The sequence below is a fragment of the Diabrotica virgifera genome, chromosome 4, assembly GCF_917563875.1.
Source record: "Diabrotica virgifera virgifera chromosome 4, PGI_DIABVI_V3a".
Lineage (NCBI taxonomy): Eukaryota > Metazoa > Arthropoda > Insecta > Coleoptera > Chrysomelidae > Diabrotica > Diabrotica virgifera.
In genome coordinates this window covers 103,341,356-103,354,331 of record NC_065446.1, presented here as the reverse complement: position 1 = coordinate 103,354,331, position 12,976 = coordinate 103,341,356, and the positions used below count along the sequence as shown (strand labels likewise).

The following is a 12,976-nucleotide window of genomic DNA, read 5'->3' as shown; positions in this document are numbered from 1 at the left end:
AATTAGCCGAGAGAGGTTGCTCGGAAAGATTAGAGATATTTCATTCAAGTTGAAAAAGAGTAAAATGTGAAGGCTCTTATGATTCGCTAGGTGCGTTTCATAAACGTATGAGTATTGATACACTTTGTGTTCCCGCTTAAACCTCGGAGTGTTAACTACAGATTGGATATAGCTCATCCAGCATGCCTCAGCATGGAGGTTAGGATGCACGTCATTTTTACAACGTAGATACTCTAACTAGAGAGCAATAAAATGAAGAAGTCAATTAGGAATCTCCATCCCTATCATTTAATTGCTGTTGTTTGTTTGTTCCGTCTATTTGTTCTGATATTGTGAATAAAATATAAATATCGTGTATATTTTAAAAGCTATATATTTTTCTCTTTTTTCTAGGTGTCTTCGAGTCCCTTACGAGCAATTAGTATTGCATCCCAGAGAATGGATGAAAAAAGTACTGAAATTTTTAAATGTCTCTTGGAACGATTCTGTCCTTCATCACGAGGACTATATAAATAAAGGAATTGAATTAAGCAAGTAAGTTACATAACGTAAGATAACAGTTTACATCATTGACATTTATTTTATCTAAAGCTAAACCTAATCATTACCATAAGACCTTTAAATGTTAGAATAAATGAGAATTAATCTTGTATCAAAAAGGGAGTATTTGAGAGATCTCAAATACGTAAACACGCATGGAAAATGAACATAGACTTCAATGGAAAGATTCAAGTATAGCGTAATACTTTTATCAATATTTTCTAATTTGTTATTAATGAATTTCCACACTTAATTTATGTAGTTTTTATTTTAATTTATTTACACTCAAAACTTAATTTATATGACACACTTTACTAAAAATACAATGTATATGTTACGGACAATGATGTAAATTGGCCATTGACGTTAAAGACCGGGCATTGTCGTGAATATCCATTTCCCCTGGTTATTAACGACAATGCCCGGCAATTAACGACAATAACATTAGCTATTGACCAATGTTGTAAGAAAATAACCTAAAATTAGAGTTTATATAAATAACCGTTCAATAACGACAGTGGACAAAATGAAATGGCCAATGTTGATAAATAAATAAAATTAGGTATGATGTCCTATTATTTTTTTTTATATAAGATAGCTTTTGAAGGCTAATCATTTTTATTTTGACAAGATAGTGAACCATGGCATTTTGTAACACTTTTTACATAAATTTACTACGAGAAATTTCAGCACGAGCACAGAAATGAAGCAAATAATACAGGCCATTGTCGATATTGACCGGTTGTTAACTTTATTGGCCGGATTTACGTTATTGCCCGTAACATATATACATTTATTTTGCTTTTCTATTTACACTTAGCACTTATAAACATAATATAAAGTTTCCCTGACAATATATAAAACGAATATAAGCGCGCCCGGTTCACATAATAATGACATATACAAATTCTCTATTTAAATACTAAGGTCCTGTGTTCTCGTTTTCATCAGAAAATTGTGCATAGTGACGTCGCTAGAACGACCGGCTTCTGGTAGAAATTTCGCGATCCCAACCAGCGGTAAATACTGGTTCCAATGATATCCAGGCGAGTTTTGGTTATTTATTGTGGTCTCATTAATAAACAGGTAGCGTAACAATAGTTTTGAAATATGCAGATGATCAAAATAAAAAAAAACAAAGAAACTGCTTGGCAGAATGCAGTAGGATGCGGTTACCCATATGAAAGGAGGTAATCAATAGTAAGAAAATAGCACTATTAGTAAGTCAATGACATATCGAGGATACATCATTTATGTTTTAAAAAATATACATAGAAAATCAGAGTTTGATGTTAATATTCAGAGTAAACTAAATCTAGGACCAAATACCTACCATGTCGGGATAGTATTGTAAGGTTTTTTTCCTGGTTTTTCCCTTATGATTTACTATGGGATCACTAACATGAGAACTTGTCAGTGTCATCATTGCATGTGGTTGTATTTTTAAACACAAATCATATGCTTTTTCTTTTTCCGAAGTAGAAAACGAAACGTCAAAATAAACTTATTTTAAAGTAAAATTGTGGCTTATTCCCAATAAAATAGTGAATGGCATTGATATGTCACACGAAAATAGCTTCAGAACCATATTAAGAAAGTTAGAAGTGTTTGAAATAAAAATAAAATATGATGTCTAGTTCGAGATACAAACTTGTTCAAAAAAACCCCTATCTCAGATTTCGCTAGACTCCAGATCTTAGATGAACAGGTCCTATAATGAAGATGGATGATGACCTGTTACCAAGGAGAGTTCTAGACACGACTGGGAAAACGCTAAACAGGAGACCAAATGGAAGACCACGCAAACGATGAGAGAGAAAAAGTGGCACCAGACACGTAAAACCTGTCGCCAATTTGGGTTGTACCTCCATTTTAAGAAAGATCAAACCATAATCTAGGAGGAGATAGACTTTGTGCATCATTCAATCTTCGCTTGTTCACTGCTGGACATATATCTCATGCTAATTTTCCATCTGTTTCGGTCTTGTACCTTGTAACGGTACGAAAAACATTTACATTTTCGAATCATTTGTAACATTTCGTTTCACTCTGTATGCTAAACCCGTTTCAGAAATTGTATTATGTATTGCGTGGAATTGTTTGGTTCTTACGTTCTCACGATATTGGATCAGTCATAGGCAGAAGTTTTGTTTCTCGTGAATGGATAAATTTTTATTTCTCCTCGTGTTTATGTTATTTCGAACCGCCAAAGTGATCTTTAGCAATAAATCTTTCACCAATGTGTTTTTGGCGACTGTGAAACTGGGAAATGTTTATCTTATAGAGATAAAGTGGTTCAGAGTTTTACCAACGAGTCCAAGTGTCGTTTTTGTTGATTTGGCATTTCTCGTGGGAAGAAGGTCGTACGAACTGTTAAAATCCGTTTTGTTTATTCTCTTGGTGATTGGATGAGCTGTTTTTGGTGTACACCGGAGGTTTCAACCCAAAGTGTATTTTGTATTTCCTATTGGTCAAGATTTTGATTAAGTGAGTGCCTTAAGTCTGTAATTGGTTGTTGAGGATTATTGATGGGGAAATCGAATGATTTTGGAAGGGGCGTTTGGTTTCTGAGGATTGAGTTGTGGGAGATCGGAAGATTCAGTCAAGTTTGAGCGGTCGACAATTCAAGTTTTGGAATAGAGAGTTCTATTCCTGGACTCATCACGTGGAGTTCGTTTAGAATGTAGTTGAAGTTAAGTTTCTTCGACCGGCTGGCTAATGCTTGTACCTTAGCTCAGTCCTGCATACATGGCGGATTGCAACTTTGACTCCGGCGTTTTCGCTACTGTTAGGCGGATGTCGATATTATTGTACCACTATTGGTATAGTTTTTCTTACATGCAGTCAGAATTTATTCAGGAATTATTCAGAAGATAGTTTGAAGTTTTTTTTGTGTTAGTAGTTTCTAACATTACAGTTAAAGCATGGAGTTGTTTTTGTAATTTCGATCTAGTTTAATATACTAAAGAACTGAGTTTCTTCAATATTTTGTTCGAGCAGTGCCGATTTGTTTTAAGAATTAAATACTGAATTTTTCTATAAACTATGGAAATAACCATTGATGTACTGTTCATGTTCCTGTGTAAAGTGACATTTAGTAAAGTGTAACTGTGCTTTGGACTTTTGAAAACCAACCAAGAGAAGATACAGGACTAATACAAGGTATTATTTTTTTTGTAAACTTTTAATTCTTTTTGGTAAACATGATCTCTTACTATTGTAATATCGCAAGAGATCGCAGTTCCTTTTAATTTTATTTTATTTAGTTTCAATAAATATTGTTTGATTCATTGCAAAATACAATTTTATTATTGTCTTTTCCCTTTCTCTTGTTTCGTAAGTACAACAAAGATTTGGCTTAGTAAAGACTTAGATAAGGTTAGTCACGCCATATTTGCTTTCATTTAAAAGTATTTTAAACAGGGTGTTTCATTAATAATTGTCCATATAGTATAACTGGAGAAACCTTAGCACAAAATACGAAGATTTAACCTAAAACACTTAAATAAAATGTGGTTCCTTACTGAGTTACAGGGTGTTTTATCTAAAAATTTAAAAATTATTTTTACTCAGCATTTGAAAACTATTCGCCGTATACTTTTTATTTTTGGCAGGAAGTATAGGTACTGTACAAACTACTAAATTATGTTATCTGTCTATTACCAGAGGCGTACGACGGGGGAAAGTGAATGGTTGACCCTTTCCAAATTCACGCCACTGGCGGAATTGCTATTTTAGTTCAATTTTTGGATTCTCCAATACTTTCTGTGAAAATAATATACTCTTCATTCTTAACGATAATGTCATTAGTTTTCGAGATCTTTGAAGTTAAAAATGAAACGACACGGTTATTTTGATTAATGTATTGTGTCGCTTCATTTTTAATTTCAAATATCTCGAAAACTAATCATTTTATCGTTACGAATGAAGAGTATATTAATTACATAAAAAGTATTGAAAAATCAAAAAATTACACTAAAATAGCAATTTCGTCAGTGGCGTAGAATTTGGGAAGGGTCAACCATCCACTATCCCCTGTTGTACGCCTCTGGTAGTAGCTAAAAACGTTTATTTATCTTAATTTAGTAGGGTGTACAGTACCTACACTTTCTTCCAAGTATAAGGATACGCCAAATAGTTTTTAAGTACTGGGTACAAATAATTTTTAAATTTTAATCATATGAATCATATTATCATAAATTAATCAAAATAACTGTGTCGTTTCATATTTAACTTCAAATATCTCGAAAACTAATGACTTTAGGGTTACCAATGAGGAGTATATTATTTACGTAGAGAGTATTGGAGAATCTAAGAATGGCACTAAAATAGTAATTCCACCAGTGGCGTAGAATTTGAGAAGGGTCAACCATTCACTATCCCCTGTCGTAAGCCTCTGGTAGTAGCTAGAAACGTTTATCTATCACAATTTAATAGGGTGTATAAATAGTAGCCACACTTTCTGCCAAGTGTGATAAGGATACGTCAAATAGTTTTAAAGTACTGGGTAAAAATAGTTTTTAAATTTTTAAATAAAACACCCTGTAACTCGGTAAGGAAGCATATTCCAATAAATAGTAAATTAGTAATTCCACCAGTGGCGTAGAATTTGAGAAGGGTCAACCATTCACTATCCCCTGTCGTACGCCTTTGGTAGCAGCTAGAAACGTTTGTTTATCATAATCTAGTAGGGTGTATAGTAGTCGCACTTTCTGCCAAGTATGAAAAGGATACGTCGAATAGTTTTAAAATGCTGAGCAAAAATAATTTTTAAATTTTTAGATAAAACACCCTGTAACTCAGTAAGGAACCACATTTTATTTAATTATTTTAGGTTAAATCTTCGTATTTTGTGCTAAGGTTTCTCCGTTACTATATGGACAATTATTAATGAAACACCCTGTATATTTTGTATTGACTGTGTTGTTGTTAATTTTTGATTTGAGCTATCTTTTCTTTATTGTTTCTATTTTAGTATATGTTTGGTTCCCATAAGGAAACCAGTGGCGCCCAATATTATATTTCTTTTTATTTGATATTCTTGTGGACATGTTCTTCAAATTGTAACATCCCCTTATATGACATATCAACATCTTGTCAAATTCTATTTTCCATTATTCCTACAGGATGAATTTCGTCGTTACAATCTCTTGCATCCAATTCCTATCGCAACGTTTTAGATCATCAGTCCAACGTGTTGGTGGACGATGCGACGTCTGCTTCGGTAGGCATAATGTCTTAGTGTCAATTCCAGTATCCGTTTTGTCCATCTGCTATCTGCGATTCACCTGACTGGTCCAGTTCCACCTCAGTGTTGCTATTCTCTCCCCAACATCAGTCACTGCTGATCTTCATCGTAGCTGGCAGTTTGAGATCTTATCTCGCAGTTAAACACCCAACATTGCACGCTCCATCGGCCTTTGAGCCACACGAATTTTTTACACAAACAAAAAGTGTTAACTGTCACATCCAGACACTCGCTTTAAAAATAAAATAATCCCTTTCTGTCATTAACAACTAATCAGGACTAACGACAATTGAATTCCTTCATGCACAAAGTAAACTTTGTCGCCAATTAAAATCAATCAATCCAATTGTAGTCGACGTCAAAGCCAGTAGAGAAATCCAGCTCATACTTGATTAGGTGTACCATCTGAATAGGAAATTGGCTCACACAAGAAACTACTTTTATATAATCGATATTCATTAATCAACCGGTTTCCATCCAGATTTATAGAGTTCAAAGAGTCGTCTGAAACTTTCAAATTTATTTTATAACCCGAATGGATGTAAAACCGGTAGACGGACGGAATTCGCATAACCTGGTTTTGATAGGGGAAAGAAGAATTAGGGTTGTGATTAGTTCATTTTCGAACGAATTAAATAGGAAAACAAAGACCCGATTTAACAATTTAAAAGGTAAGAAAATCAGTGGACTGTAGATCAGATTTCATTTTCATTATCCTTTGAATATAATACACTGTTTTTTTATTGTTACTTTTACAAACCAGGCGTCTAAGTGAAAAAGCCGACCTAGCACATATTTTTAGATTTTGAGATTCATACGTAATTTACTAATAAGTAATTACTACAAGTAAGCTAAAGGAATACTAGTATGATACAATTGATCCAAAAGATGGCATAAACCAGACATCCAAAGTGAAAGTTATCCTCCAACACCAAATTATTCTATATGGTCTACATAATGATCAGAAAAAAGTCACATTATTTTGAGCGTCGGGTTTGGGGGGGGGGAAGAGGGGGGAGATATCGGTAAATTCGTAGTTTTTTACGTTTTTCGTCAATATTTATAAAACTATGCGGTTTAGCATGAACAACCTTCTATACAAAAATGTTCTACATTAAATTTGAAATAAAAAAGGCCCGTGCATAATCCTTCTAAAATGAACGCTTCCAAAGTGACGGAGGTAGTATAGTATAATTGGCCCAAAAAAGGCCTAACCCAGACATCCTAAGTAAAAGTTTTCCTTCAACACCAAATTGTTATACAAAAATGTTCTACATAAAATTTAAAACAAAAAAGGTCCTATACATAATTGTTATAAAATCAACGGTTCCAGAGTTACGGAGGGTGAAAAGTGGAGGTTTTCAATACTTTTTATATTTTTTGGGCAATCTTTCGTAATTCATTCTTGATTAAATCTTTTCTACACCTAAATCTAATAAAGGTAAATTCCAATAAATCTTTCCAAATCTGATAAATTTTCTCGTTTAAAATCGAACAAGTCAGTATTTTTTTTTCTCAATAGGTACGTATTTTTTATTTTCCCTTCGGATTGAATGTGACTCCCCGTAGGGCATAGTATATACAGTAAACTCACTCTTAACGGACAACTCCCTTCGCCGGATGCCTCCCTTATACGGACGGTTTTTAAAACAAAAATCATTCGGAGGTATATGAACCTGTACCCTTTAACTCCTTTCCACGGACACTCTCAACAACGGACGCGGACAGTAAACCTGCGGACAGTAAATGAAAAAAATAAATGTTTTTTCCAAATCTTTTACAATCTAAAACTACATTTTATTATTTCAAATCAATAATACAGAGATGTCCACTGTTCACGAGTGATATTTGATATAACTGTTTACGTTACTAGCAGTAGTTAATAAAAATCTGTTTTTACAAGTTTGATGTTTCTCCTACATTTTTTAACTGCAAAACAAGCAAAATAATAAATTTCACTAATGTGTGTGTTGGTCACTGAAAGAAATGCGAGACCAGGAACATTACTCTGATTATTTCATTCATAGGAGATTCTGACCAATAGAAACCTACAAGAATAAAAATTACATCGATTATTTTTTAATGATTTTAACTTCCAATCGTATAGTAAGATATTTGATCACGTGTTTAATTCTGTCCAATCAGATTAAAATTATACTGAGAATTATCTACTGTAGAAAATTACCGATAGAATATTTTTAAGTAGACGTTTCGAAGCCCAAATCGGGTTTCGTTGTCAAAATACAAAATACTACTAAAATAAACAAAAATGTTGTTGCTAAGTAAAAAAAATCTTCTAATAATTTATTTAATCTGACTCATTTATATTGGCAATTCAGACGTATATTATATATTTTAAAGTAGAAGACTTTAAAATGATATCGCCAATATTTATGAGTTGCATTGCTGGGACGACTTTACTAAAAGATAGTTCATTCGATTACATGAAATCAATCCCAACTCAAGAATATCCGTCACAAAAAAATCATAGCATGTGATCTGTCTTTAAAAAGACAACCAAATGCAACGATGACAGTAAAATTCTCGCGTTGGAGATTCCATAGTAAATCACGAGGGAAAACCAGGAAAAAACCTCGTGATACTATCCCGACATCGTAAGTATTTGATCTTACATTTAATTTACTTTCAAAAAACTAATACCAAATTCTGACTTTAATATGTTTAAATTTTAAAAATTATTAATAATACATAGACATACAATAAGTAATACTAAAATATAAAATTTGTACTAACTCGATATGTTATTGACTTACTAATCGTGGTATTTTCTTTCTATTGACTTCCTCTTTCAGAATGGGTAACCACATCTTACTGCATTCTACCGAGGAATTTGCGACACAATTGGTTTCATTTAGCATAATTAGAGCCGCTTCTTTGATTTTTCTCTTTTTACTATCTGATTCTTTCAGGACTATACCTGAATCTCTCCACTGAACTCTATGTTCATTATCCCATGCATGTTGACATATTTGAGATCTATAAAATTCTCTATTTTTAATATAAGACTGATGTTCACTTATTCTAAAGTTTAATGGTCTTGATGTTTCACCTAAATAAAATTGTTCGCATTCACAAGGTATTTTATAAATACAATTCTTTGTTCTTTCTTGTTCACTGTTAAGTTTAGTTTTAGATAAAATATATCTCAATGTGTTTGTTGTTTTGAATGTTGTTGAAATGTTGAATTTATTTCCTATTGTTTTAAGTTTCTCGGATAGTCCTTTTATATATGGTATTGATATTTTCCTCGCATTATTTCTTGTGGATGTTATAGGATCCCGTTCTATGTTGTTCTGTTTTATTCGATCCAGTCTTGACAATTCCTTATTTATAAACGATAATGGATAATCATTTTTTAATAAAACATATGTTAACAATTGTTTTTCTTCTAACAATGAATTTTCTTTAGAACAAGTAATTTTGGCTGTACCATATAAGGATTTAATGATTCCCTTCTTAACGTTGATGTTGTGATTTGATTTGTAATTGAGATATCTGTTGGTGTGTGTTGGTTTTCTATACACTTGAGTCTCATATCCAGCATCCTTCTTTGATACTAAAACATCGAGGAAAGGTAGAGTGTTATTATATTCCTTTTCCATTGTAAATTTTATTGTCTCTTCTTGATCGTTTATAATATTTAGGAATGTATCCAACAATTCTGATCTAAAATTAAAAACAATTGTTAACATCTGTTTTATTAAAAAATGATTATGCATTATCGTTTATAAATAAGGAATTGTCAAGACTGGATCGAATAGAACAGAACAACGTAGAACGGGATCCTATAACATCCACAAGAAATAATACGAGGAAAATATCAATACCATATATAAATAAAAGGACTATCCGTGAAACTTAAAACAATAGGAAATAAATTCAACATTTCAACAACATTCAAAACAACAAACAGATTGAGATTTATTCTATCTAAAACTAAACCTAACAGTGGACGAGAAAGAACAAAGAATTGTATTTATAAAATACCTTGTGAATGCGAACAATTTTATTTAGGTGAAACATCAAGACCATTAAACGTTAGAATAAGTGAACATCAGTCTTATATTAAAAATAGAGAATTTGGTAGATCTCAAATATGTCAATATGCATGGGATAATGAACATAGAGTTCAGTGGAGAGTTCAGCGACCCGAAAGGTCGTGAAATTAAAACTGTCAAAGTGTCACTCGGGATACAAATCGATAATTTTAGATCTCTCGTGTAATTACTACTGATAATAACATTACAATTTTGTTTTGACTTAGAATCTTAACGGAAATGTCTGATTAAACATATCCAATAAAAAATTTTATTTTCGTATTAAATTTCACAATAAATTTTGTGTCTATCTGAACATCTAGAATACTTGTATCCGTAATTAATTATTTAATTGAAATAATTTTAGTTTTGAACGTTTTGCAACGTTAGTAATATGGCGTCCACCAAAAGCAAGTATCTAATGACCCAGGCATTGATTCAATACCATGTGAAATACTACAGTTACTAGGTAACAAAGGATTACATATCATCCATTCTATCTGTGTCGCTGTTTGGAATTCAGGAAAATGGCCATCTGATTGGTGTACCTCAATTTATATCCCACTACACAAAAAAGGAACTACTACCAGATGTGAAAACTACCGCACACTGTCACTAATAACACATGCTAGTAAAATCTTGTTGCATATCATCAAAAACAGATTAAAAACCTATCTACATTACCAAATACCTCAGGAACAAGCGGGGTTTGTAAAGGGTAAAGGTACAAGGGAACAAATCCTGAACCTGAGACAACTCATTGAAAAGTCTAGAGAATTTCAAGTACCTATGATTATATGCTTCGTTGACTACCAAAAAGCATTTGATTGTGTAAGCTGGATAAATCTGTGGTCAATTTTAATAGAAATGGGCGCACCAATGCACCTGGTGACACTTATTAAAAATCTGTACCAGTCTAATATAGCGACAGTACGACTAGATCAGAAGTTCTCAAACCAATTCAAGACCGAGAGAGGTGTTAGACAAGGATGCGTGTTGTCACCTGACTTATTTAACATTTATGGTGAACATGTCATGAGGATGGTTTTAGAAGGATGGGCCGGTGGAGTAACAGTAGCTGGTAGGAAAATCTCCAATTTAAGATTTGCTGATGACACTACACTTATAGCAGCAAATGAGCAAGAAATGTTTGATCTTCTGCGAAGAGTTAAGTACGAAAGCAATAGAGTTGGTCTGAAAATCAGTAAAGCAAGACAAAAATAATGGTGGTCGACAGATTTGACACTATTCAACTGACTAACATATTACAGGAATACCAGATAGTAAACACCTTTGTCTATCTCGGATCTAGTATAACTAACGATGGTAACTGTGAAGCAGAAGTTCGGAGACGTATTGGTATGACAAAAAATGCGATGAGTCACCTAACTAAAGTTTGGAAAGACAGATCTATCTCTCAAAATATCAAGATGAGACTGGTGAATGCCCTTGTATTCTCAATATTTCTATACAGAGCAGAGACTTGGACTCTTCGCGCATGCGAGCGCCAAAAAATTGATGCCTTTGAGATGTGGTGCTGGAGAAGAATGCTGCGCATACCTTGGACAGCTCATAGGACAAACGTTTCCATTCTAAACCAACTCAATATTAAAAAAGGCTGTCCACAATATGTCTGCAACGAATTCTGCAATTCTTTGGTCACGTGATTCGCAGAGGTGACGACAGTTTGGAGAGATTAATTGTTTCTGGTAACGTTCTGGGGAGAAGATCAAGAGGACGATCACCAACTAGATGGTCTGACCAAATAAAGCATTCAGCTGGAAACTCATTCTGCGAAGCTCTTAGAGCAGCTGAAGATAGAGACCAATGGAGAAACATTGTTAGGAATATTGGAAGAAATCACGATCCTCAGTAATGGGGAAACGACAGGAGAGAGAATAGACCTGGATCCCGCGTACCAAAAAAAGTTGATTAATAGCAAGCTGAAAATTTGTTAATAGCTTAACGGTGTCTAGTCGGACAAAGTTTGGTGTACGGGAACACTGGAACAGGGGAAGTTTTAATTCTGAAACAGTTTAAAATTTGGCACATCAGATTACGAAAACGTCCCATGTATTTTGTCGGACAGAACATCCAATTGATTTGTTACCCTTTCATTAAACTTTCATGCAAAGATCAGACTGCTGTTACTAACCACCATGATTCCTGTCATTTGACATGTTCTTCTCGTTCCACTCATTAAAATGTACAGTTGTGGTGATAAACACCAGTTTGATTTTTGCACGAGAGTTTAATAAATTGGTAACAAATCAATTAGAAGTTCTGTCCGACAAAATACATGGAACGTTTTCGTAGTCTGACGTTTCAAATTTTTAACCTGTTCCACAATTAAATCTTCCCATGTTCCAGTGTTCCCATACATCAAAGTTTGTCCGACTAGACACCGTTAAGCTATTAACAAATTTTCAGCTTGCTATTAATAAACTTTTTTTTGATATGTGGGATCCAGGTTTATAAGTTTAAAAGAAAAAGCCAATGTGGCATTCATTATGCGGAGACGCATAAGTTGATAAGTTAAGTGTTAAACAGTTCGCAGAAAAATTTGGAATAGAAAAAAGTCAAGCCAGTGAAATTTTGAAACATAAGAGTGATTTAATTAATCAGTTTTCTGAGAGCGGAAATCTGGAAGCAAAAAGAAAATTTTTGAAAACCTAATGTACTGCATTAGACCTAATTGTTTTCGATTGGTTTTGTAAAATGCGGTCTAAAAATATTCCTGTTTCTGGTAAAATTATTCAAGAAAAGGCGTTAGAAATTACAAGGGAACTAAGTGTTGATATGAATGTTTCTGGTGGATGGCTCGAGAAATTTTGTAAGCGACACAATACTTCCTTCAAATCTGTATGTGGCGAAGAAGCTGTTGTAGATGTATTAGTGGTTTCTAACTGTAAGGAAAAACTGCTCACTTTAATGAATGTATACTCTCCGCGAGACATTTCTAACGCAGATAAGACGGGATTATTTTTTAGAGTTTAGAGCATTACCCAACAAAACTTATACCCTGAAAGGAGAAAGGTGCACTGGAGGTAAGGCTTCCAAAGATAGGACCACAATTCTATTTTGCACCAATATGAGAGGGGACAAAGAAAGACCACTGGTAATTGGAAAA

At 33.5% G+C, this 12,976-nt stretch overlaps 1 protein-coding gene across 2 annotated transcripts in view; it reads left to right on the top strand.

The window, feature by feature from the left end:
* Positions 1–12,976, top strand: part of LOC114326709 (protein-tyrosine sulfotransferase) — a 921,489-nt gene that overhangs the window by 836,933 nt on the left and 71,580 nt on the right. For both annotated transcript variants that reach the window (XM_050648297.1, XM_050648296.1), the window contains one exon: positions 394–534. In XM_050648297.1, coding sequence (XP_050504254.1) covers positions 394–534 — 141 coding nt within the window. The remainder of the gene's footprint in view (positions 1–393; positions 535–12,976) is intronic.